The sequence below is a fragment of the Borostomias antarcticus genome, assembly GCF_949987555.1.
Source record: "Borostomias antarcticus genome assembly, chromosome: 28".
NCBI classification, from domain to species: Eukaryota; Metazoa; Chordata; class Actinopteri; order Stomiiformes; family Stomiidae; genus Borostomias; species Borostomias antarcticus.
In genome coordinates, this window is record NC_140261.1 from 4,142,102 (window position 1) to 4,169,234 (window position 27,133).

Below are 27,133 nucleotides of genomic sequence, written 5' to 3' on the forward strand. Positions count from 1 at the left end.
CGCGCTCCCACACTCGCTAGCACCCCGTGGCTTCTTCAAAAACAGCTTGTCATCAAGAGCGGTGGCCCTCTCTCCGTCTTTCTAGAGTGGCCCCCGCGCCTCGGAGGACGGACGCTCCTCGCGCTGTCGAGGGGGGCGGATGGAGGAGGCGCAACACGGTACTTGTCCCGGCCTCACACAAGTGCCCCGGTGGCGTCTTGTGGAGGGCCATCGCAGCCCCCACTCGACTCAATGGACCAGCAGAGGAGCGGCATCTCGCACATTAGCAGCAAACCGTCATCACGAAACACAGCGGCGTTGCTATGGACTATGCGCAGGAGCCGGCCGCCGAGATGTATGACGTCACTTAGCGCCGTCACTTAGCGCCGGGGCCGCGCCCGGGGCGTGGCAAACCACGGCAACAACTGATTTCAGGTCTCAGGTTCAGCAAGGGTCTATCCATGTCATTGTTCTGTCACATTTTATTCATCACATACCGTAGCGTCTAGAGTATGGTATAATATACAGCACAATGGCTTCTTGGTGAGAATACCTTCTTTCTTCTGTGTGATTGAACCGTGGAGAGTGCAGATTGTCCTCAGACTCAAATCCGAATATGTGGTTTCATAAACATCATATTTTTTCTCTCTTTTATTTTTTTTGACACATGCATAGAACACAGACACACCAACACAAACACACACACGCTACATTTTAAGTGCGATGCCGCTTTGCAGACTGGTATTTGAGTGGCTGGCCGCTGCTGATCGTAGCGTTAACGTCCTCCTCATGTCGTTGCAGATAGTGCCTCAGGAGATGGCGGAGAATTGCTTCTGGATCAAAGTCAAAGAGGAGAAGTTTGAGAATCCCGACCTCTTCGCCCAGCTCTCCCTGGGCTTCTCGTCCAGGAGCAAAGGTAAGCCGGCCTCGTCTCTCTCCGTCTCCCTCGTTGCTCATTAATCTACACACACACCGCACACGCTCCATGCAGCCACCCCAGCACCGGATGCCAACCGCTTTCATCTCCCCGACACTTTACGAAACCAATTGTTTCTGTGACGTGTTAATTATCTTTAAAACCGCTCTATTTCGCCGACTTTGAACAATCCTGTTCCGGGTGGAGATCTCTGTGCCAATTAGAGGGTTCGGTGCTGTTCTAGCGTGCTGACATGCGATGGGGGATCTTCTGTGTTCATTGTGCTGCATTCCTTTTGGAAGTTTTGGAAGTGTGTGTGTGTCTGTGTGTGTGTCTGTGTGTGTGTGTGTGCGCTACTGAGGACAGTCATGCCCGACTTGGCGTCGGCCTTTTCCAGTTCGGTAGCCAGTCCTCCGCAGGGGGGGCAGCTAGTGAAGGAAGCTTCCAGACTCTCTGTTCCTGGAACTTTCTTTCTCAGCTACTGTTACACACCCAGGCTGCCTAACTCGCTGATGAAAAACACAAGAGAAAGAAAGTCTGTTTGTCTTTGAGCGTTTGTGTGTGCGTGCGTGTGTGTGTGCACGTGTAGGTGTGTGTGTGCGCGCGTGTGTGTGTGTGTGAGCTCCCGTTCGTCCCATGACACCCCTGGTGTTTTTGCCGCTCCCTGACAGCGAGTGTACTCTGCTCTAACTCTACCAGCGGGGGGAGGAGAGCGGAGGAACAGCCTGTCACACGCTAGAGCTGGTATCTAGCATCTTAGCCTTGTCTGAGTTTGCAGGCATGACTAGCTAGCAAACCTCCCTGTCTGTGTGGACAGCCATCAGGCTGGCACGGCCCTCCTACGACAGCTGTGAAGACTGCTTCACCACAACAAGACTCACCCTGTGCTGGGGGAATAAGGCGCGTAGTGATTTGTTGGAATAGCACAGATGATAATAACACTCATACAGAGCATAATTTGTTGGAATAATACAATACCGCAAAGAGAATATACGAGAACGGACGCGCGTCGCATTGTATTTACATGCATAATACATCTAACGCCGTCTTTTTTTTTTCTCGTCTTCTATATGACTGTGCATGGCATTAACCTCGGTTTGTCTCTCTACTCGGAAAGTCTCCCTCTTTGGAAGTCCTCATCCGCGGAGCGCCGTAAGCACGGCGGCGTACGCCCGGCCCGCTCCCCACGGCGGAGGGGTGATCGGCGGCGCGGCCCGCCTGGGGAGTTTGGCGCTCTAGCCCGGATCCCTATCAATTACCCCCGCCGCGCCTTCCCTGAGTCAGCCGTTTCCCCTCCTCCGCCGTTGAAACTGAACATGAAAAGAAGAAAAAAACCAACACTGTTTAATGTTTGATATCCGGAGTCCTCCGCGCTCTTTACTTCTTTCATGTGAGAGAGGGTGGGAGGGGGGTAGTATTCTACAAAATTTAGATACATATACTGTATATTTCTTTAGATTTTCTCCCCCTCGCCTCGGGAATCGGCTCATTCAATCACATATCTATGGATCGGCGCTATATGCTTTTTTAACATTATCCAGCACTCCAGGACCTCGACCTGATTTCCACGCTGACAGTTCTTTCTCTGATTCCCAGTAGAGTTGGCTTCAAGTTGACATGTGTGTCATATGTCCTACTGTCTATGTCGTTGAACCTGAACTTCCTCTCTTGAGTTGAGGGGCGTTCATCTACCTGGTCCGCCGGCATTGGGGCTTCCGGCTAGCGTCAGCGCAGTGGGTTGAAGTGGCCTGGGTAGGGATAGGGTTAGGCCCCTCCCTCCCGCCGAGGTACCGCACACACCATAAATCCTCACAGCCCAACTGACAAAATAAGAACTCTGAGAGAAACTAACTTCATTTATCTGGAAAACTGTCCTCCATTTTATTTATGGAGTGCAGCGTTTGGCCCTGCAGTTGACATGTTGGTTTTCCTGACCCCCTCCCTCACAGACGCGGTGTTCCTGAGTCGAGCGTCGGGGGGGCGGGTGTGTAGGGGGGGATGAGGCAAGCAGGTGTAAAGTCCCTCCTGCTAGAGTGGTCCCCAGAAAATAGTGCAAAAAGGCTGGCGTTAACTCCCCCGTTCCCCGGGAGGCGCGCTTGTTACCGGCGTTATCGGTGGCCAGAGCCGCGGGGGAAAACAACAGCAGGCCGCCGCCGGCCTCGTGCGCGGCCCCTGAGTTCCCCGCGTGCACGTTTCCCTCGGAGCGCTTCGTGCCTCGGGGACGACCGCCGTCTCCCCCGCCATTTTCCACCGGCCCGGTCCGTCTAATGGGTCTTAACAAGAAAGGGACATTAGAACCAACAGGGATTTGAACACGATCACGATTCCTACTGTATTTCCAATGAGGGCAATCATGCTGCAATAACAGTGTTCCTGTTGCTCCGACCCAGCTGTATTGGTGGAGGGGCTGGCGGAGTCCGAGACCCGGTTCTGTCTGAGGACGAGCGGCTGTGGTGCATCGCTTTGCATTCATTGACTAATCTGAACAGCCCTGGTCCTACATAGAGCTACAGAGATAGTAATTAAGTGGGCCGATATTCATTGGATTGTTCAGCCCTCCTCACCCCAATGAATCGACCCCATCTCTCCAGGAAGAGGAAGGGGAAGTGCTACTTTGACCTTTCAGAGAGCTCGGTCAGCAACAGAGGGGCCCCTCCTGACTGCAGCCGGGTGACCCGTGACCCCTGATTCCCGCCGCTGTGCTCAGGAGACCCCTGGCCCGCCGGGCTGCGCAGGGGGAGGAGTTTAGTCAATCATTACTCCTCCCCTTTTTCTTCAAAGACCCAGATCATCTCCCTTACTCTCTGGGTGAATCAGAGTGGTGTCGGTCACTCGGTCTCAGTGAGGACGTTGGCGCTTTAAGGCGACAAGTTCAGTGATTTTGTGATGTAGGACGATAGCTGCACAGTTGTAAAAGAGGTTTTAATAACAAACACACACATGGGTGTGGTGGGGGTTTGGTTTCACAATGGCCAATCAGAACAGCTATTTTCTATCCCTTTAAATACCAGTGTGCCAACGCTATACTGTAGCAAACTGGCCATTTCCTGATGGTGACCGTTTTGCATGACGGCGCCAGGAGCGCCTCTCAGAAGGGAAGAGCAGTTTGCTGGTACAGGTGGTGCAGAGTCGCCCAGGGCTGCAGTGGAAATGGAAAGACCTCCCATAACAAAATGGACGGCACTTATATAGCGCTTTTCAACCTTAGCCGCACTCAAAGCGCTTTACAATGGCCTCTCATTCACCCATTCACACACACATTCACACACCAATGGCGGTAGCTGCCTTGCAAGGTGCTAACCTGCTCATTGGGAGCAATTGGGGGTTAGGTGTCTTGCTCAAGGACACTTCGGAGCTGGGATTCGAACCACTGACCCTTCGATCACTGAACGACCCGCTCTACCAACTGAGCTACAGCCGGCCCACAAACACACATATACACACACAGTAGAGCAGCAGTGACGAGGGCCTGCTGGCTTCAGTCTTTCATGCCCATGCATTGAATAATCCCAAGCTGTGGCTACTGTTTTAGCTGGACCGATTACAGCTTGCAAGCTACCCAGGTATTCAGGTATTGGATGATTTGCCTCGACGTGCGTGGGGGGAAATTCAAAATATTCACAAAACATTGTCATGCGATTTCAGATAACCCTGACTTGCATAGTGCCGACTGTCTTCATTGGCACGCTTCTATTGCACCAGCCAACCCACTGTCACGCAGACGCCTTCGTTGCGCGCCACCATGTTGCCAAACTCGGCAGGTGTGGGGAAATGTTCCGTTTCCAACTGACAAAACAAACAATTTACCAGGGCTAGGTCATAACTCTGCTAACCGCCGGCATGAAAACAGGGTCTCTCTCTCTCTCTCTCTCCCTCTCTCTCTCTCTCTCTCTCCCCCTCTCTCTCTCTCTCTCTCAGACATGCTGTAGTGCTGGGGGAAATGTAAGTGTCCCCTTGTGCTGGTTCTATTTGTTCTTCCTTATTTAAATCGGTTCGGCAGAGTAACGCGCCCACTTCATTATATTGTTATTTTGTCCACCCCTGTAGCCGGCTGACTCCATCCCTCCATCTCACACTCTCTCCTTCTCCTTTTTTTTCCCCCTTTACCCTCGACTCCGTGCACTCACTCTGTGGTATCAATCAGCGGTGCTGCCTGCGTTCGACTCCTGGGATCAAATCAGATGCACTCTGAGCGCGAAGCACGGCCCGCTGCATTTGAAAAGCAATTCAGTTTCGGATTGAAGCTTTTTTATTCTGTTGGAAATAAGATTGAAGCTGAGAAACGCATTTCCCCCCCCTCTCTCTCCTCTAATAGGTTTTCCCCACCTCCGAGGTTGACTGCTAAACCGACAAAGGGGGCAGGACTTAGGTAGGACGCCGAATAACGACATGTCGACTTCTTAACACCCGGGACGTCTTGGAAGGTCACGCGCTGTTTCAACTAAGCGTGGCGCCAGTGACCTTACAGAGGGACATCAAGCTTCTCCTTCGGCCTCCCGCTCTGACAGGGCAGCCCGGTCTGATGGACAGGATGCGGGTTGTCCTCTGTGGTCAGAGAGCAGTAGATCTCCCCTTAGTCCTCCACCCAAGGAGCTCCAATGAGAGGCCTAATGAAGATGGAGGCATATAATTGGGCTGTCAGGCGGCCAGTCGTCTTCCCAGAGGGAGGGGCCAGCGACTGCTCTCGACCCCCTCCGAGCGGGGTCACGGGCCCCCCTCCTTTCCCAGCATGTCTCCGCGCTAATGACGGCGCGGTCCCTAATGAGCGCGCTACGTCCCGAGTCTGCGGCGATCGGGGAGAGAGGAAGTGGGGGTCGCGCTCTATCGGTCCGAACCGCCCGTTTAAGTTCAGACGAGCCATTAAGAGCCTCTCTGAAGTCGGCATCGTGGCGTATGGATTGTAGCTGATGCTCTAATACCACATCCCCGTGTCCCCTGCTGCTCTGCCCTGGGGGGCAGCTCGTGTTATCGCCCCCCCCGCCCTTCCCCCCAGCCCCCCAAAGGTCAGCAACTCAAAAGTGACCAAGGGCAGGACCCCCGGCGGTGGACCTCAGCTCTCGCCATTTATCATCCGGGATTTGATCAAATGCCTCTGTGGACTCCCAACCCCCCCTTTGAAGACACCTCCCCCCGCCCTCCCCCGCGCTGATCCCCCCCGCCCCGGGCGGCCGGCCTCCAGCCGAGCCTCAGTCCCCGCTACAAAGCTCCGTCGGCGCGGCGGTAATGACCCCGCCCGTGCGCCGTTAATGACGGGATCAGCGGGGGGTGCTCCCCCCTAATGAGTCCCCTAATAACTCTGTTAACACCGGGGCAAACCGGCGCCTGATCAAAAGCACTGGCGAGTGATCTCCGCCCCGCCCCCCACCCCTCCCGCTGCGCCTCCCGATGCTCGGCTGATGAACCCAAGAAGGGGGGCGCCGGCGCCTGACTCACCGATGGTGTTTTGTTTTAAAAAAAATATAAAAAAAATAAACGCGCTGCCCGTTTCAGTAGCGGCTCTCTGACTCCGCCTGTTTGCCGGCCCCGTCGTCGTACGGCCGCTCCGATCTTCTTCAAGCCGCCGGCCGTCAACACTGAGAGCCGATCAAGGAGTCCGGCTCTGATGACCTGTCCTCGCCGACTGCTGCCCAGACAGATATAATCCCGGCCCTTTGTGGGGCTGGTTACTGTAGGCAGAGACACGTCCCCAGACGCTCATCACAGACACGTCTCCTGACAAACTGACAGTGTAATAAAGGCCCTTGGCAAATGAATTGATGTCGGCTTCTGTAGACGAGACAACAGGTCCCACGGCGAGGCCCTCCCTAGGTTGGTGGTGGTGGGAGGGGGGGGTGTAGAGTGTTAAACTAGATTTTTGATAACCGGTGTGTTAAAACACTAGGAACAGAGTCTTGATGGTTCTCATGCTTCCCCTGGGGCCCAGGCTGTTTATTGTGAATCTTGTCTGCGGAGCGGAGCATCTGTCTGGGTGTCCGTGTTCCTCTCTCCCCTCTCTCTCTCTGTTCCCTCTCTGACGAGCCGTCGTCCTGACACCCCCGTCCCCTGGCTCCTCAACAACCCCTCCGCCTGGGACCTCTCACTGTCCATCTGGAACCCAGGCTGGCGGGTCCCTAGCAAAGCGCACGGACCAGACACACACACCGACACGCACCCACCCAGACCACATGGACACACGCCCACAGACGCACACGTGCGCGCGCACACCACCCACATGCCTGCACACACACCCACACCACAACCCGACCCCCCCGCCAACAGGCAAACACGAAAACCAGATCACATCACCGGATACTCATTAAAGTAAACTACCAGAACAGGATCTGGGAAGGTAGCAAGAGGCACTTGTTGACAACCCAAGATCAACATCATTCAGTGGGTTAGTCCATGCCGGAGACTCCACAGACGCACGCAGCCAACCATGGAGGAGATAATCAAGTTGGGGTGTTGATATGACTGAGTGGACCTCATGTTTCGGTGGGGGAGCCAATTGCTATCACATTCAGGTCCAATTTGTCTCCATAAAACAGAAGTGCGCCCGCTGCTAATGTCTCTGTTCCAGGGGCAGCTAGCCTACTGTGTCTGTCTTTGGGTCAAGCGTTCTCCCTTACCGGGGGTTTTAATAAATCACATATGAGTGGAAATGAGGCCCTTAAATATTAATGGGCTGTAATTGGTTTATTGTGCATTAGCAGGGCTACAGGGGGTGACCCGGATAGACGGAGAGAGTCAAGGCTGCTGTTTTCCCCGTTATATTGCTTCCTGCGATGTCCCACTGATTTTAATCTTCTCTGCTCAGATGAGAGCGATTCTCGCTATCGCTGGAACCCCCCCAAATATTAGCCTGCTTGAACACCTGCCTGGCTGACACTCCCAAGCCAGCTTGATTTGCCTCGAGGAACATTCATCGGAAGCTTCCTTTAATAACCTCTGCGTGCTTCGTGATTTCTTTTTTCCCCCCATCTCTCTCTCTCTGTATCTCTCTTTCTAAGTATCTTTCTTGATCTCTCTCGCTCTATCTCTCTCTCTATCTCTCTCTCTCTCTCTCTCTTTCTCTCTCACTCTTATTCTCCCTCTCTCTCACTCTATCTCTCTCTCTCTCTCTGTATCTCTCTTTCTATTTATCTCTCTTGATCTCTCTCGCTCTATCTCTCTCTCTCTATCTCTCTCTATCTCTCACTCTCATTCTCCCTCTCTCTCGCTCTATCTATCTCTCTATCTATCTCTCTCACTCTTATTCTCCCTCTCTCTCTATCTCTCTCACTCTCTCTCTCTCTATCTCTCTCTCTCTCTATCTCTCTCTCACTCTCTCTCTCTCTCTCACTCTCTCTCCATCTCTCTCTCTCTCTATCTCTCTCACTCTCATTCTCCCTCTCTCTCGCTCTATCTATCTCTCTATCTATCTCTCTCTCTCACTCTTATTCTCCCTCTCTCTCTCTCTCTCTCTCTCTCTCTATCTCTCTCTCTATCTCTCTCTCTCACTCTTATTCTCCCTCTCTCTCTATCTCTCTCTCTCTCGCTCTATCTCTCTCTCTATCTCTCTCTCTCTATCTCTCTCACTCTTATTCTCCCTCTCTCTCTATCTCTCTCTCTCTCTCTCTCTCTCTCTCTATCACACATTCTCTCATTCCAGAAGATGCAGTGTTTGACTGTGTCCTCATCTGCTCCTCTCTCCTCCCTGCGATAGCAAAGTGTTCAAGCAGTGTGGAAGTGGCCGTTTGCCTGTTCTGATGTGTGCATAACGTCTTTTCTTGTGGGGGGACATTTTCAGTAGATCAATATCCAGTATATAGATCCGTTCAAGGCTAGATGAGTCACTTAAACTTTGGAGTTAATCTTCACTTTGGTCATTACCGGTTCATTGGTCATCTGTCATGACAAAAGATGGCCCCCTAGGAAACAGTAAGACCACACCAGCGGAGGGGGGGGTGTGTGTGTGTGTGTGTGTGTGTGTGTGTGTGTGTGTGTGTGTGTGTGTGTGTGTGTGTGTGTGTGTGTGTGTGCTCGGACATTGGACGCTGGGATCTCTAAACCTGAGCTTACCGCCCAACACACTTTATCCCGGCCACCAGCACACACACACACACACACACACACACACACACACACACACACACGTGGTGGCGGCGGCTCTCCACCCAGCCAGCAGGAACGGCCGCGCCACCAACACTGTTTACACGGACACGTTCGCGCTACGTTCCACCGCCGTCCCATACGGCCCTCATAGCGAAGGTGCTGTCGCTCTCTCTGCTTAATAGTGTAACAGGAAGTGTTTGCCTGGCGTTTACGGTGAGCACTCCCTGTTTGTGTTGCAATTGACTGCGGACCTCACTCCCATCCATTTTGGACTGATTCAATTACACTCTTGACACTGTATTAGCGCCGAGACGCCTATGTTGTGGCTGTCGTTGCTGGTTATTCATTCCAGGGGCTGATGGCTTTTTGTGGTACCCAAGCGACGCTCGCAGTCTCACTCGCCCCTTAACGTTACCGAGTCTCCACACATCTTTGTTTCTCAAACACAGCTGCCCGCGCATTCCATAATCAGCGCTTGGATTACATTGTACACACATTCCCACGCCCGTGTTGTTATGGAAATGATTGGTTGTAATTGCAAATGTTCCCTCTTTATCTCAGTAGTTCGGCGCGTTCCCGGGCCGTGGAAGTGTGTCGGCTCCGCCCGCTCTCGGGCTCCCCTGATTTCCATACAAATCACAAAAGTGCACAGAGGCCATGGCTCCCCCCCCCCCCCCCCTTACAATCCCTGTGCGTTCTCCAAGCCCCAGAGTTTGTGACATGTTATCATGTTTAATTTGTCTTTGAGGCTCTTGGGTGGAATTGGTTTGGGCCTGCGAGTGTGTGGAGAGAGGGGCGGCGGTGTGTGGAGAAGTCAATCTGCCTGGAGGGCCACGGGGGCGGCGGGGGGGGGGCGGGGGGTGGCAGCGAGGTGAGGTGACAGCAGGGACAAAGTGTCTCTTGCTTGCCTGCCTGCGGGTCTGCCAGCCCGGGTAAACAATCAGAGGAAGACGCTCCTGGTTCACTACGGCGCTTCCCTGAATATAAACCATGTTCTCCTCCAACCACGAGGCTTCAGAGGATGGCGAGAGAGAGGGAAGAGGAGGACAGAGAGGGGTCAGGCTTGTCCTCGTGTCCTTAGTGGAGACAGTGCTCCAGCGGACATGGAGCGAGAGAATAGCGCTGCCAGGGGAAATGTCCAAGAACAGAGTGGGAGATGTGTTATTTTGGAACATGGAGGTGGAGATGGAACACAGTAATGAGAAATGCACAGTACAGTGGAGAGACCTGAGAGAGACCTGAGAGAGAGAGGCCGGGAGAGACACAACAAAGTTTGAGAAAGTGTTTGTGGGAGTTGGGGGGCTGGATGGTTGTTTTTTTTTTTGAAGTGCAGCATGCCGAGATGAGAGGGATATACAGACCTGTACCGTCCCTGTCTGGAACGCTGAGCAGCTCACCTCCAGACGCGCCGGGTTCCTCGCTCCTTCTGTCTTTTAAAAGGTTCCCTTTTGGGGGAACTGATCACCCTGGTCTTTCATTCGCCCTCCTCTCCTCCTCCCCTCACTCCTCCCTCTGCCCACTCTTCTTCTCTCTCTCCGTCGCCCCCTCTCTCCATTTCAGTCACCCCATCTGAACGCTCGGGAGACGTTCCACCTGCTTCCTCCGATCTCAAGCCCCTCCTCTCCGGACGACAAAAGAACCGAACCTCTCTCTTAGTAACGGATCTCTCTCGCCCAGAACCTCTCTCTTAGTAACGGATCTCTCTCGCCCAGAACCTCTCTCTTAGTAACGGATCTCTTTCGCCCAGAACCTCTCTCTTAGTAACGGATCTCTCTCGCCCAGAACCTCTCTCTTAGTAACGGATCTCTCTCGCCCAGAACCTCTCTCTTAGTAACGGATCTCTCTCGCCCAGAACCTCTCTCTTAGTAACGTTGGGCCTCACATCCCAACAGCCCAGCGACTTCCTCTTTGACTGTGTTTTCATTTCACAACTCTTTCATCACTGACCATTTTTCATCATGTCAGCATGACGCTTGTCTCTTTATTCACTTCAGGCGCGAGGGAGAAATTGGAGGAAACTGAGGGTGAGAAACAGACTAGAACATTAAACATGAAATTGAAATAAAAAAATAAAGTTGTTTGTATGTTTATCACATTTTTTCTTCGCCCTGAAGGTAAAAAAAAAAAAAGTAGCATTTTGGAGCATTTTTTCGTTATTTCATCTCCTTGTTTTTTCCCCTGATCATGTTTTATTAACACAGGCAGCGATGCTGTGGACACAGAGCTGAGGCCCCGGAGCTGCCTCCCCTAGAAACACTCATCATCACATCTCATGATGTTTTCAACTGTTGTTTGACTCTAGCCCAATGTTTGCATGTGTAAACAAACGTGGGATGGTTTCGTGACCCCCGGAAGTGGGGGGGCGGGGGTTTGGCCCTGCTGGGTGGGGGGGGGGGGCATGGGGTTTGGCCCTGCTGGGGTGGGGTGGGCGGGGGGGTTTGGCCCTGCTGGGTGGGGGAGGGGGGCTGTTCGACCCTGCTGGGTGGGCTGGGTGAGGTGGGCGGGGGGGTTTGGCCCTGCTGGGGTGTGGGGAGGGGGGCTGTTCGGCCCTGCTGGGTGGGGGGGGGGCATGGGGTTTGGCCCTGCTGGGGTGGGGTGGGCGGGGGGGTTTGGCCCTGCTGGGTGGGGGAGGGGGGCTGTTCGACCCTGCTGGGTGGGGTGGGTGAGGTGGGCGGGGGGGTTTGGCCCTGCTGGGGTGTGGGGAGGGGGGCTGTTCGGCCCTGCTGGGTGGGGGGGGGGGCATGGGGTTTGGCCCTGCTGGGGTGGGGTGGGTCGGGGGGTTTGGCCCTGCTGTTTGGGCGGGGGGGTGTGGCCCTGCCTACACAGATGCTCTCGTCGCTGCCCCCACCCAATCCCTTCTGTGCTGTCACAGTCACTTAAGGTAGACAGGCAGGCAGACAGCGTCCTCAGGGGGGCATTTCATCACCCCCCCCCCCAACCCCGACTCGCTCCACAAAACCCTAAATGATGTAACGCTCCTCTGGAAACGAGGCGTCGCTCATCCCGCGGACGGATGCCGGACAGGAAACCAGGCTGCCCAGATCTGATCTCAAGCGCGTGGGCTTCGGCCATGTTGATTTGCAAGAAGGTATTCGTGTTCCTCGACCAGTCTACCCCACACCTGTTCACCCCCCCCCCCCCCCCATTCCCCCGGTTGGGGCGGAGCAGCTTATTAAACCGCCCTGAGACCGCGGGGGCGCCTCAGCAATGGAAAAAAAACTCCCCTCTGACACGTCCCGTACACAGACAAATTAACCACCGACGCCTCGATACGCCTCGGTTGAATTTTAATCAAACTTCACAACATTCTCGCGCCGGCAATTCATGCCCAGACACCAGCGTGGCGGAGAACACACCCGACATATTTCACCGGCGCATCGGTGCTGCTGAAATATAGATGTTAAGCGGATGAAGAGCGTCGGGAATCTCTTACCGTGCGGATGCATCCGATATCTCATATTCTCTCCCCCTCCGCCGCGGCTGGAGATAAACCGCCCCAGCTCAGGCGTGGCTCTGGAGTAATAAAGCACAGCACTCTACACGCCATCCCATTCTCCAGGCACGGATCGAGAGTTATCCACTTCAGCCATATGTAACGTTCAGTGTGATACATAGGGAAGGGGATGTACAATATCGAGAATCACAGGTTGTTTTTTTCGTCCGGCGTTGCGCAAAGGGGCGGCGCTATCGGTGGTTTCCTGCCGCGGCTGATTAGCGCGGCCGAGCCCGGACGGCGTCGGGGGCCCCTCTCAGAGCGCCATTAAGCCGACCCCTCGCCGTGGGCGTCGACCCCGCAGCGCAAAAAGGTCACACGGGTGAAGTCATCCTGCAGACGGAGCCGGTCAATTAGAGCAGGAAACGGCGTGCGAGCAACATAGAAGCGCACACACACACACACACGCACACATACACACACACACACACACACACACACACACACACACACAAACACACACAGGGCCGGTCAACTGGCATGCGGTACCGCGGGGCATCGGGAATGCGCTGCAGCTGCAGGGCCTCCACCACGCTCCCTAACCCCCCTGCCCACCTAACCGCCACATCGATCGCCAGCAATTTATCCCCGGGGAAACGCTATACATCTTTCACCGCCGCCGCCGCCACCGCGTCTGTAATTGACGAGCGGGGAGCGCGCCGCTCCCCGGCGACGCAATTAAGGCTCCCGCGGCGCCGGGTGGAGGAGGCGGGGCGGGGGGTGGGGGGGGCGGGGGCAGGGGAGGGGGGGGAGTGGTCATCTGACAGCCCATTACTCTGCCCCCCCAGACATGGAGAGAGGGAGATCCCCCTCCCCCCCCATCTGCCCAGGGTGCTCCCAGAGTCCTAACGTTTGGGGGGGGGGGCTTCAGCTGGTCTTACTGTAGGCAGTGCTGACTAGGAGGGTGGTAGCGCGGGCATGGGGGAGGTACCGCCCAAGGCCATGATGGAGGTGGCGTGAGTCCGTTCCAGGCGCGAGGGCGAGAGAGAGACCGGCCGGTCGGGAGCTAACGTGTGTAACGGCTCCTCTGTCAGTAAGACCTGTGAACGCTTCATTAGCCTCTGCTGTCGTCCGCCAGACGGACTTATTCATCCACCCTTCTCTTCACTCCCCTCTCCATACCGATCCGGCCACTCGCATGCGGTCACTGGTGTGTGTGTGTGTGTGTGTGTGTGTGTGTGTGTGTGTGTGTGTGTGTGTGTGCGCGCGCATGCGTGCACGCTTGCTAATGAGGGCTCCTGGTAGTGTGTAATTAACACAACAACAAACGTCCCCAAAGGGTGAGATTAACGTTGAACGCATTAGACACAACGGGGCTCAGGAGAGCACGCGTAGGGCCATGTGTGCAAGTGCGTACGCGTGTACAGCACGCGTGTGTGTATGTGTGTGTGTGTACGCGTGTGTGTGTGTGTGTACGTGCGATAATCAGGCCTCTCCTCCCCCTGCCCCCCCCCCCCTCGTCAGATTGTCCAGCTCGCACGGCGTCTGCCAGGATCCACCGGCGCGCGTCCGGCGTCCATCCCTGGTCCAGCCCAGACTCACACACGCTGGGGGAGACGATTAGAGGAGCGCCATGGGGAACCACGGGCGACGGAAGGGACCGCGGCGTTTCGTGTGTGTGTGTGTGCGTGTGTGTGTGTGATGTGAAAGGTACCGTCAAATGCAATGCGGAGGGAGGGGGGTTCCCACGCCTGGTTAGAGACAGGCGGGGCGCAGACGCGGGGAGGCGTGGCCTTTTAACAGCCTCCCAAATGACACCTCGCCATCAAAGCGACTCGGCGGGTCCGGGATCGAGGGGGAGAGACGGAGCGCGGGCTACCGGTGAAGTGTGCGGCACGCCGGCTGCCGAAACGGTCGGCTGTTTCTCTTTATCTCCTGGAGGGTGGGGGGGGGGTGGTGGGGGGGGGGGGGGGGGGGCTGAATGAATGCTGGAAAGGCCTTTGTTAGTGACAACGCTGTCCCTGGCCATTTGAGCGGCTCCCTCTCCAGCTGCTGCTCGAGGGCTGTCTGGCGCTGGCGGTAGCCTGTTTTCTCCCCTCTCTCAGAACTGAAGTGCCTGACTTTACCGGGAGGTCAGAGGTTATGGTGAGCGTGTCGACGACGGTCTCTTCCCGCTAAGCCTCGACGGACACACACACACACACGCGCGTGCTCTCTCTCCCTCTCTGAGCCTTTGAAGACTTGACCTCGCCTGGCGACCTCCTCGGGTAAACAGCCTTCCTCGGCGTCGGAGCGGGCGCCCGGCATGACGATTAGCCGCGCCGCGCCGCGCTCTAGCCTCCAGTCATACTGTAGCTGCACGCTGGACCATCCCACGAGTGTCCACCGGTATGGGGTGACCGTCCCCATAGCAACAGCTCCCTTCGCCTGGTCCCGATGCGCTGGTGCGAGGCGCCGACGCTGGGTTGCTATGGGACCTGGGAGCTCGATGCCATGACCACACCGGCAACAGACAATTACTGCCGCCCGCGGAAACAGAAACGTTTCTCTCAGACAGGATTGGTATGTACTTTACAGTACAGCACCTCCTTCACGTTCGTAAATAGGGAGGGAGAGAGGGAGGGAGGGAGAGAGAGAGAGGGAGGGAGTGAGAGAGGGAGGGAGGGAGAGAGAGGGAGGGAGAGAGAGATTGAGGGTGGGAGGGAGAGAGAGAGAGAGGGAGGGAGGGAGGGAGGGAGGGAGGGAGGGAGGGAGAGGGAGGGAGGGAGGGAGAGAGGGAGGGAGGGAGAGAGAGAGGGAGGGAGGGAGAGCAGTGGGAGATTCTAAATGACTGTAGCTCACCTCAGCGACACGAAGCCGTCACTCTGCCAGTTCTTACACCCTCATTCACAGTACACCTTTTTTGCGAGGGCGTCTGATGATGCTGGCGTGGAGGTACGCGGGGTGGTCACACACGGGGCCTCCCCCCTCTGAAGCCCGGGTCCCAGAGTGTCAGAACGAACACTCCTCCAGCCCGACGAGAAGCGGCGGCCAAGACACGGCGGCCAAATTCATTTCGACGCGTTATCAAAACGCTGAATAGCTTAGCGCCGGAGGTTACGCAATTTGCGTGGCCGCGTGCGCCGTTGGACCGATTGGAGCTGGCAGGCCAAGTGCCTGATGGGACTTCCTAGAGGACGCATCACCACAGACCTGCCAACTTCTGGCCCTCCGCGGTCAACACTCTCCTGACCTGTAGTCCTAGTCAGCACGCCCTCACACACACACACGCACACACACTTACACACACTTCCAGCATGGAAGGAGGCCATCCTTGTTCGTTGGCTCAGACATTCCATTCCCACGGTAAGGAGTGTGTGTGTGTGTACTTGTGAGATGGCCTGCTGAATCATAGCTCCCTCTGAGTTTGACCACGGGAGAGTGGAGTGGGCCCTCTTCTTCTCTCTTTCTCTCTCTCTCACTCTCTCTCTCTCTCTCTCTCTCTCTCTTTCTCTCTCTGTGCCCATTGGCAGTAACATGGGAGCTGTACTCTATTGTCTGGTTGTTAAAACATAGTTTGGTTATTCCAGCAGGTGCTGTCCATGTGTGTGTGTGTGTGTGTGTGTGCGTGTGTGTGTGTGTGTGTGTGTGTGCGTGTGTGTGTGTGCGTGTGTGTGTGTGTGTGTGTGAGTACTGTGACTGTGTGTATCCTCTCTCCCACCATTTGGTTTATGGCTTATGGACCGCCTGGTGTCTCTGTTGTGAAATATTAATATCGGGGTCGTGCCAGGGTCATGTACTGTACTATTTGATGGGGAGGCTTAGGTTCCTTTTAAAACATTTATTATTTATTTATTTGGCGGGGGGGGAGTGGGGCGGGGGTGGGGGGGGGGTGGACTACAACAAAGATGCAGTGTTGTATCATCGTTGAGTCATGTTTGATTCATGTCTGACTCGCGTCTTATTGAGCTGATGATCCAGTGGTCTTGAGCTCTGTGGTTGTGTTGTGCTCATCGGTCTAGACTAGACACACATGTTCCATTCACACATCCTCCCTTTTCTCATTTCATTACTGTTCTTCATTTTGGAGCGGAGTAACTAAGGTTACCTCACTACTCAGGCGATTCCGTTCTCCTAGGCAACCTGGGCTTGCTAGGCAACAGTCATGGCGTTGCTATCGGGTTTGACTCTGATCTCTCCTGTGCGTCTCTCTGACCCGGCTTGGACTTGGTTTTAAAATGCGTTTTGGATGATCAGATTACAAGTGGACAGCGCTAAATGCAGTACAGTGTAAACGGCCACCAGAACGCATTGTGAAACGTTTACTCAAACCACTTGCCGAGGTGGTCTGGGACACATCTGACCACATCATCATTAGTAGTCTAAACTGATGCGTCCCCGACAAAGACGTAACAGGAAAACATGTCATCAATGCAGGAGAATATTTCTTTCTTCTTTTTCAACTTGTCTTGTGCTCTTTTGTACAGTAAGTCGCAAATGACTTTGTCCTATCAATGGAAACAGTTGGATTAGTCCTAGTATGTACATTAGTTCTTCAAACATCTTCGGTTGCTTTCACGCGCACCATTTTTGAATCTGCAAGTCAAACCGACTGATTATTGATTTGTTTACATGGAACAGCTGTTTGACACACACAGGCAGGAGTGAGGGAATTACTATGGTTACTTATATTATGAACACAAGTGGTCAGCTGGACACATACTGTAGATAGACACAGGTTCAAACGACGATGTGTCTCGCTGTCCACTTGTGATCTGATCGTTCAAAACGCATTATAAAACCAAGTCTAAACAGTCTCTGTGTGTGAGTCTTTTGGTCTTGTCTTGTTGTGTGGTTCGTACGTGGAGCTGGGTGGTCTATATAGCTTATCTTTTGTAAACATGATTGGATACTGTGTTAATGATTGATAAATAATATTTATGTATTATTACTATTGCGGTAGACCATCTAGATTCTCTATTTCTACAAATCTTCAATGTCTATGGATAGTGAATGCCAAGCCAATCTGTACAAGGACACACAGATGCAGAGTAGTTCTCCGTCTCTCTGCTTTCATGAGCGTTCCAGTGGTTCGGCCAGGTCAGTTAGGTGTGTTTGGATCTACCAGTAGGGGGCACTGTGATACAGGCCAACGCTAGTCGGGGACGTCTACTAGAGGTGTGTATCTGTGGCTGAGAAAGAGGGATGCACTTCCCCTCCCAGTTTTATCTCTGATTCGGTGTAAAGCATATACTGTACACGCCTAGTACAATCCAATACCATATTTCTCCATCTGAAAGCAAACGTTACATATCGGAGGATTTATGTGTTGTGACAGCCGCAAATGTTTAATTTAGGCACTTGAACTGTTTGGACTGGGAATCAATGGGGGCTTTTTTTTTTTTTTTTGAACAGCTTCCAACGTATTAATTTTCACACATTTGAGGTCCCAGAGGAGCGAGTGTATTTCAATGCCACCGGCGGTCTGGTGTCTCTCTCTCCTGTAATGGTTTCTGTCAGGGACCAGTTTAACCTTTTCCCAGGAGCTCGTGTCGGCGGAGCTCGGTTTAGTGTTGGATGTCATGGAGAAGATTAAATGGGCTTGGCAATGGATGGCCCCCAACTCCTCTATGTACACACGCTGCTTACGGGGGGGGGGGGGGGCGTTGAACTCAAGGTCAGCAATGGCCTTTCAGCTTGGATGTCTTGGAATTCGGGTGTAACGGTGAAAACGGTCCCCAGCCCGAACGTAATTAGACAGGAGGAGAAGACGGAGGGCTGAGTGGACTTGAGCAGCGCCAGCCGAGGGGAACACGCCGACCGTGCGCCGCTCACGCGCGCCGCTTTTAATTTAATCTCTTGAAAACAATGGAATACAATGGTCTTGACACTCGTGTATACACACGTAGGCTTTCATACATATAGCAGTGGGGTCGGCACAGGTCAACTTCATTAAACTATTTTTATTTTATTTTATTTTTTCCCCTCCAGCTGAAATACAAAATAAATTCAGTCTATGAAGCCAGACATTCACCTCACCACACCACACTGACCTGGTTATTTACCTGGAGTATACAGGTATACAGGTATGTGCAAGTGAACAGCAGCCATATGGGAAATAGATGGTAAATATTTCATAACAACCGAGTGTAAATATATTCCGACCTCACAATAGGAGCACATTAACAATTGATACCCTCCAAAACAAGACTACCCTGGAAGAAGGTTGCATTGTGGATTTTGTTACTGCAGGACAAGTAATGTATTTTGGTCCACATCAGATTATCGTAGAATAATTGGATCAGTTGAGCTTCGGGGTTTAACCTGCCATGTTTTTTCCTCCCTAAATCACACACATTTCACCCGCTCAGCTCACACTATCCAAGGATACATCTCTTTGAAGCTGAGGCCCGTCGTTGCTACTGCATGTTGCTGCCATTCATTGCTATGCATTGTTAGTTTTAGTTTTCTCCCCAAGGCTTTCTCAGACTGGTAGCGTTATTGGCTTCCCTCTCCTCCTCCTCCTCCTCCTCCTCCTCCTCCTCCTCCTCCTCCTCCTCCTCCTCCTCCTGCCGAGCTCTCGGCTCCCGATCATTTACCTGAGCTTCACCTCTCTCTGCTTCGCGCGGTCTGTCCTCTATATACACAGGGAGGCAGGCAGTTGACAGGCCACCTCTCTGGGCCCCTCACCTGTACATAGTAAAACAACGTCATGCTCCCAGGAATAGGCTGCTGGGGAAATCGGGTGCACTCGCAATTTAAAACACGGGGGCGCCTGGTGAATTTTCCATGAGCTTTTTTTTTATTTGGGGGGGAGGGAGAGGTTTCTGGATGGGGCTGGGGGTTTTATTTGGGGGTGGGGGGGGGGGAGGGGGGGTGTCTGGATGGGTCTGGGGGCCCGGCTCCTACAGCCTGCTAATGAGAGCCTGGTGGAGGGATGGAGAGAGGACGCCGGAGGAGAAATCAGCATCCTCCCATCCACCCTGCCTCTCAGCCTCTCATCTCCAACGAGTCTCTCTCTCTCTCTCTCTCTCTCTCTCTCTCTCTCTGCCCCCCCCCCCTCTCTCTCTCTCCCTCCCTCCCTCTCTCTCGTTCTTGTTGTGTTCTCCCCGGTGTTACCGGGGATGTCATTCCCCCAATACTGCTGCTCCTCCTTCAGCTCTTGGTGGAAGACAGTCATCATTCCCCGGCTAGGGGGGCAAACAAACAGTCTCTACAGTAAATTGCTTTTTTTCATCCCTCTCTCTCCCTCTCCCTCTCTCTCTCTTTACCTCTCTCTCTCTCTCTCCCTTCTCTCTCCTGCTTGGGTGAGGTTTGACGGTGCAGGTGTGGGGGATATGAAGGGCTCTCACGCCGAGCTTGGAAACATCCGATAAATATCAGCAGAACGGACACTGCTGCTAACAAATGCACACTTCCTCAGCAGCGCATGTTCTCGGGATCTTGTCTTTTCCTTTGTGAAGTACTTTCTAAATTGTTCTCTTGTCAAAAGCCGGTAATTGCAAAGCTCTCATTCAGCTGCACATCACTTCCCAGCCAAGTGGAACTCTGGGCGGGGGAATCATTCCAAACGCCCCGCCCCCACCTCGCCGCCGGGTAAAGTACCGCGGCAAAGACGCCATCCGAAGGTGTTGATCATTTTACAATATGGTTCTGAAGGCTTCTGGTGGGATTTCCAATTAAGCCACAATCTGTTATCTGTTCAGATGACGAATAATCACAACAAAGCCATGAAGAGACCCCCTGGAATTCATATCAGACCACTCAGAATAACCATGGAGTGCCCCCACCCACCCCATTATCTGATGCCATGCCAACATGCTCCCCTCCCCTCAGCAGTCTGCTCCCTGGTAATAAGCAACGCATCACCGCACCGCCATCACTGTGACTCGCAGTGAGCAGGGGCGCGCCAGCCATTCAGGTGTGTGTGTGTGTGTGTGTGTGTGTGTGCGTGTGGGCGGTGGAGGTCACTCGCGATGCGCTCCTCTGTGATAATTAGCAATGTGGTGGGTGCCCCCCCCCCCTTCTCTTTCTCCTGGTGAAAACAGCACATATGACCTTTATTACCAGATAAAACCAATTACTAGAGAGCGAGAGAGAGGGAGAGCAAGAGACTGAGAGAGAGACAGAGAGAGAGACGGAGAGAGAGAGAAAAAGAGGCCCCACTCCCCTCTCCTGAGAGAGAGAGAGGTGGCCGGGATGGAAATGAGACGAGTGGAGGAGAAGAGGGAGCTGTTTTCTCTCTTTCCTTACCGTACATTTTCTAATTAGCTTTTGAGGGCAGCTTACAGTTGGAAGGTCTTTTATCGTAGCCCGTTTTCTCACAGTGTCCTGCGTGGTGTGAGCCTACTGGACCACACTGTGTTGGATGGTAGCTTCCATCAAGGCAGGGAAGATATTGTCTCATAATGTGTTTGCTTGTTGTGAGTGTGTGCATGGGTGTGTGTGTGTGTGTGTGTGTGTGTGCGCGTGTGCGTGTGTGCGTGTGTGTGTGTGTGTGTGTGTGTGTGTGTGTGTGGATGCGGGTGTGTGTGTGTGTGTGCTTGCGTGCATGCGTGGGTGTGTTTTTTCTGACCAGGTACTGTAGGAGTGCTAGTCCTGCAAAGGGAGATAGTTTTATTCCCGCCCGTTCTTGGTTGAGAAGCACACACACACGCGCGCGAGCGCGCACACAAACACACACACACACACACACACACACACACACACATACACAGGCCCAGTGAGATAAAGCAGCTCTGCCTCAAGGCACATGGTACTGCATATGGAATACCTTTGTTCTATACAAACATATGTACGCGCATGTGCGTGTGTGTGTGCGTGTGCGTGTGTGTGTTATACAAACTACTCCATCTGATGTGCTCATGGCTTATCTCAAGGCAGAAACATTTTCTTTCCTAACAATATGGCTTCATTAAATTAGCCACCATCAAATCCAGCGATTCAGAAACTAAATCCATTGTGATATAGTAGTTTGCCTTAGTAATATTTAGTAGTGAGTCTAATAGTCATAGGATATCACTTGGCAGATTCATCCACTGTTATTCCTAAAAGTAGGCTAGCCATATAACTCAGGCTTGTTAATAGAACTAAATTGACCAACCCAGCTTCAGACGACATCCGCCATGGCCGTTTTCTATACCCGAGATTATCTACAGACATGAAAGAGTGACACATATCTTATGATCATATTTCACAAGGTTTATGTCCAAATGATGCTATCCTCTATGTTCGGGACCATCATGTCTTGAGGGTGTTTATTCATTCAAATACAATCAATCGGTGCTTTCTAGTTGCACCCATTGTCATTTAAAGCCAAACTCGGTATCACTGCTATATGTATTAAGTCCAAACTGTGTGCTGTGTCTCGATGGGCCAGCCAGTTTCCCAGAGCAACAGCGTTCTTGGTCAGTCTGGTTAGTATACGCTGTTCACTTTGAGAGCAGTAGTATTCTTGGTCAGTCTGGTTAGTATACGCTAGGGCTGCTCGATTAATCGGATTTTAATCTAGATTACGATTTGGGCTGTCAACGATCATTAAAACTAAATAATCGCCATAAAACGATTTTGCACAAATCAAGCGCACCCTACACTGCAGAGCTATACTGTGCTTGGCCCCTCCCCCACCCCCCAAAGCCCCAAAACAAACACTTCAAAGCGAGACGAGTTGTCAAGCGAGGCGCACGCATGCGCCTCTCGTACAAAACACGACAAGAAGAAGATTATGGCAGCAGAAAGAGAGGTGGACAAGAGAGCTAAAACAATGTCAGTGGTCTGGAAACACTATGGGTTCGCGGAGACAGATTTGGACCAAGTTGACACGGTGTGTAAAATTTGCTACACAGTCGTAGCTGCCCCTCAAAGCAGCCCTTCTCAGTCCCGTTGTCGCATTCCGCTCGCTCATGCCAGACAACAGTCCTTTCCCGCTCCATTCACTTTGCAGTCAAAATAAATCGGTGTCGGCCTATTTAGGAGAGGCGCTCATATTTACAAGTGTCAGATCAAGCCCCCAGGAATCGAAATCTAAAGTGAAGGCCTATTGAACCGCGCCATCTTGGCTAGATTTGTAGTCACTTGGCTATTTCCGGTTACTTTTGACTTGCGCAGTTGAGCTTCTCTGGCCGACGCGCGTCCACGCACGTTCCCGGCTCTCCCCGCTTTGATTTAGCAATGAAAACCGGCTTGCATATTAACCTGTTTTTGTCAAATATATCAATTGGAGAAATTATTTTTTGATCCTGGCATCTTAGTTTTAACAAGTTAAATATAATTGAACATGTTTTGTTTGCTAGTAGATGGTATTCATTCCGTTCGCGATAACGTTATTGCAGCCAGGCTAAATTCCTCCAGGGAGCCAGTGACCGGCGAGTTGAAGAGCTTCACTCCCCGCCAGCAGGAGCTCTGGCCGCGGCTACCGCATCTCGGAAAACCCGCTGAGTTCGTGGCTGCTATTTCACACTCGCCCTTGATCAATCCCAATACCGATCCATGGTAATAATGAATCAATCGTTCAGATCAGATCGGCAGTGCTGCATGCATGTTACAACATCATTGTTAGCTTTATTAACATAACCATAGCCTACATTTATCTCTCTAACGTTAGGCTATCCATCTTACACCAGTCGGCCATTCGATAGCTGGAAGCGGTCAACGCCAACGTTGACTGAAAACACCCAAACTCAGTGTATCGTTTCATCTTCATGCTACACATCAACTCCTTTACATTGTATGTGAATAAATTCCTGTTATTCTAAAAATATCCCATTTCTGTCCATTCCTGGAAAAGGCTAATAATTGCTGTCAAATGATCACTCCAGTTTATCACCATATCCCACTACCATTTCAACTATGCACAGGAGGTTGTCTTGTGGTCATTTTCATTAATGTGAACTTTTTCGTGGACGCGCGTCGGCCAGAGAAGCTCAACTGCGCAAGTCAAAAGTAACCGGAAGGCCAGAAAAGCACAACTGCGCAAGTCAAAAGTAACCGGAAATAGTCAAATGACTACAAATTTTGCCAAGATGGCGCGGTTCAATAGGGCTTCATTGTTGATAGCGGCCAGTGAATGGAGTGGCTGTATCCAGTTTATATAATACATCCATGTGTCAGATAAACATGAAACGTCACTTCCCAAGCAAAAGGGTCTATTTTAACAAATGCTGGGTTTTGAAGCCTCGGCGCTACCATTAAATAACTTATTTAGACGCGTTCTGTCCTAGTGAAATTATTTTTCCGAGGTAGTCTTCTTCTGTGGTGGTGGCGGTGCTTTGAAGCTTCTTTATTTATCAGTTTTGGCACTTTTATTAATTTATTTTCAAGGTCAAGGTTCACTATTTGTCTCCCAAAGAACATTGTTAAAAAGAAAAGCCACTGTCAACATTTAATAAATTAATTGTTATCAAAGTCAATAATTTGATTTGTTAAGAAAATGTTAACTTTTGATTAAAAAAAATAATTCAATGAATAATCGTGTTTAATAATCGTGATCTCAATCTCAATCAAAATAATCGTGATTATGATTTTTGCCATAATCGAGCAGCCCTAGTATACGCTGTTCACTTTGAGAGCAATAGTATTCTTGGTCAGTCTGGTTAGTGTACGCTGTTCACTTTGAGAGCAATAGTATTCTTGGTCAGTCTGGTTAGTATACGCTGTTCACTTTGAGAGCAATAGTATTCTTGGTCAGTCTGGTGAGTATACACTGTTCACTTTGAGAGCAGTAGTATTCTTGGTCAGTCTGGTTAGTATACGCTGTTCACTTTCAGAGCAATAGTATTCTTGGTCAGTCTGGTTAGTATACGCTGTTCACTTTGAGAGCAGTAGTATTCTTTAGAAGCAAGGTGGAAGATTGGAGCAATCATGAAGAACCCGTCGTATCTATCTTTTCAGTGAGCTTGCCTGGCTGGATTTGACACTAGCTGTTTGATACGATAGTCACATACAGCCTCCTGTACCAGTGATGGTGTGTGTTTGTGTGTGTGTGTGTGTGTGTGTGTGTGTGTGTGTGTGTGTGTGTGTGTGTGTGTGTGCGCACTTTTTTGTTTGTCGTGCACACGTGTGTGTGTGTGATCCTGTGTGTGCATTCCTGTACAATTGTTGATTAATCTACAACTGTGCATCTACTGTATGTGTCTGTATGCACTTTTGATGTGTCCACACCATCTGTGTGTGTGTGTGTGTGTGTGTGAGTGTGTGTGTGTGAGAAAGAGAGAGAGAGAGAGAGAAAGTGCAAATTCCCTGACGTGCAATGCGTTTGTACACTCGTATCAATCCAGGACCAATCTCTGTGTGCCTTGGCCCCTCAGTCGCGGTACAAACAGGCCTCCCCTGCCGCTCCACGCCCTTCTGATCAATGGAGTCTTCCCACAGGGGACATTTCATCAACGTTGGTGTTGCTCTCCACCAGGAGGGAATAAAAAGGTCTTGCCTACCAGTTATAGATTGTTCATTTAAAGGAAAGGAATGAGAAGAAGGAAAATAGTGATACTCTGCAGAATGAACTTCCCCTGGAACCCTCCTAGGGTTGGTTGTCCTGTGGTTATGAGACAGAGGGGATATCTAGGGGTTGGTCCAGGGTTGGTTGTCCTGTGGTTATGAGACAGAGGGGATATCTACTGGTTGGTCCAGGGTTGGTTGTCCTGTGTGTGGTTATGAGACAGAGGGGAGATCTGGGGTCGGTCCACGGTGGACCACTGCTCTTAACGGCTGTCTGGGCTTCCATCCTGCCCTGCTCCAAACTACCCTGCTGCCTCGCGCCAGCTGTACTAGGCCCCCTGTGTGCCTTTTATTCTGACCCTCTGTGTGTGTGTGTGTGTGTGTGTGTGTGTGTGTGTGTGTGTGTGAGCATGTGATATGAAAGATATCAGAATGCCTGACCCTCCTCGGTACCATTGAAGTGCCGCCCCGCCACACAAGGTACAGCGTGGCCCTCTGGGTATTCACTCATTTGAATTGTCTTTGCAGCACCTCCACGGCAAAGCTCAGGACTTTGTTGAAATTTTAATGCATCTTTGACCTAGATTCTGCATCAGGATGTGGAATGTGTGTGCGTGCGTGTGTGTGTGTGTGTGTGTGTGCGTGCTAAGCGCGTGCGATGTGATGTGTTTGTGATGTGTGTCAGTCTTCTTGCTGTCAGCTGAAGAAACATATTTGCCATTGATGGAGGAGGCAGGGTTGAGGTGAGAGACGGAGTGTGTGAAGATGAGCTGGAGCTTCATGTGCTCTCTGCTTTTTAAATGAAAAACTGAAAGAGAGAGAGAGAGAGGGAGAGAGAGAGAGGGGGGGGGGGGGGTGGGGGGGAGTATTACGTGCGACTCCACTTTGAAAAAGTTGGTTTCATGCATGTTAACTCGCGCTACGTTAGCAGTATAAAGCTTTGCCCTTGAGCTTCTGGGGCTGCGATAGAGGAGGAACTATTCTGTATGAGAAGCTCGTGCTGGAAACTCAATGCAGCGACAGTGACGGCTCTTCACCGACGTTCACAGTCAAAGCCCGGCGTTAAACCTGACAGGATAACTGCTGGATTACGTCTTTCTCGGTTCCATCCGGCAGTTCGACGTTCTACCCCCTGTTCTCTTGCCTTTGTTTGCTGGAGTGAGGGGCCCCGTTTGGCCCGGGGGAGAACAAGCAGCGCCTGTCCCAGAAATGAGAGGAACAAGCACCGCCTCCTCTGTCCTCCTCTCAGGGTGACTGAGACTCCCGGGACTCCGCCCTCATCCCCGCCCCCTCCCGGCTCCGCCCTCATCCCGGCTCCGCCCTCATCCCGGCTCCACCCTCATCCCCGCCCTCATCCCCGCCCCCTCCCGGCTCCTCCCTCATCCCGGCTCCGCCCTCATCTCGGCCCCGCCCCCTCCCGGCCCCGCCCTCATCCCCGCCCTCCCGGCCCCGCCCTCATCCCCGCCCTCCCGGCTCCGCCCTCATCCCGGGCCCCGCCCTCCCGGCCTCGCCCTCATCCCGGCCCCGCCCGGTTTGATTCCGTACCGCCGCCCTAGATTTCCCTGCCCGCCCGCTGCCTGGCGACCACACGTAGGGAGGCGCTGTACTGTGTGCATGTCAGAAAATTAGAAATATTGTGGAAAGTTCATTAATTTCCGTAATTTAATTCAAAAAGTGAAATTTTAGATTCATTACACATGAAGTGAGATATTGGGTGATTTCCTCCATGCCACGCTCCACGTTGATGCAGTAATTAATGCAAAAGGAGCCTCGACCAAGTGTTGAGTGTATAAATTAACATACTGAATACTGTACAATCATAAAGATTAAAACTAAAAAGGCTTGACATATTTCACTTTGTGTAATGGATCTAGTATACATGAAAGTTCCACTTTTTGAATTTTGAAGTTCCACTTTTTGAATAATGAACTTTTTCACAATTTTCCAATTTTTTGGGATGCACCTGTACTGTCCAGGGATGCGCGCGCGTGGCTTCTGGAAGTTACCGTCACACTCTTGTGTTGGGTAGTTCTACGGGGGGAGATATTTGGTTGGCCCATGGTGGATAGGTTATTGTTTTTGCCCCTTCCTAAGTAAATTGATTCTGCTTTATAATGCATACAGTACAGTAAGTAATGCATAATGCATACAGTACAGTTAGTCTTTGCATCCAGCATGGCTGTAGAGTGCGAGGGGCCCCCTCTCTCTCTCTCTCTCTCTCTCTCTCTCTCTCTCAGGCAGGAGGTCTCTCCACCGTATACCTTCTCTGTATTTCATCAGACATAAGATGAGTGGTATCTCCATGAACAAATTAACAC

General features: G+C 52.1%; 1 protein-coding gene across 1 annotated transcript in view; it reads left to right on the forward strand.

Annotated features, from left to right (window-relative positions):
* diaph2 (diaphanous-related formin 2) overlaps positions 1–27,133 on the forward strand; it is a gene marked incomplete at its 3' end in the record, with an annotated part of 387,717 nt that overhangs the window by 157,155 nt on the left and 203,429 nt on the right. The window contains exon 19 of the mRNA XM_084459450.1: positions 781–895. Coding sequence (XP_084315576.1) covers positions 781–895 — 115 coding nt within the window. The remainder of the gene's footprint in view (positions 1–780; positions 896–27,133) is intronic.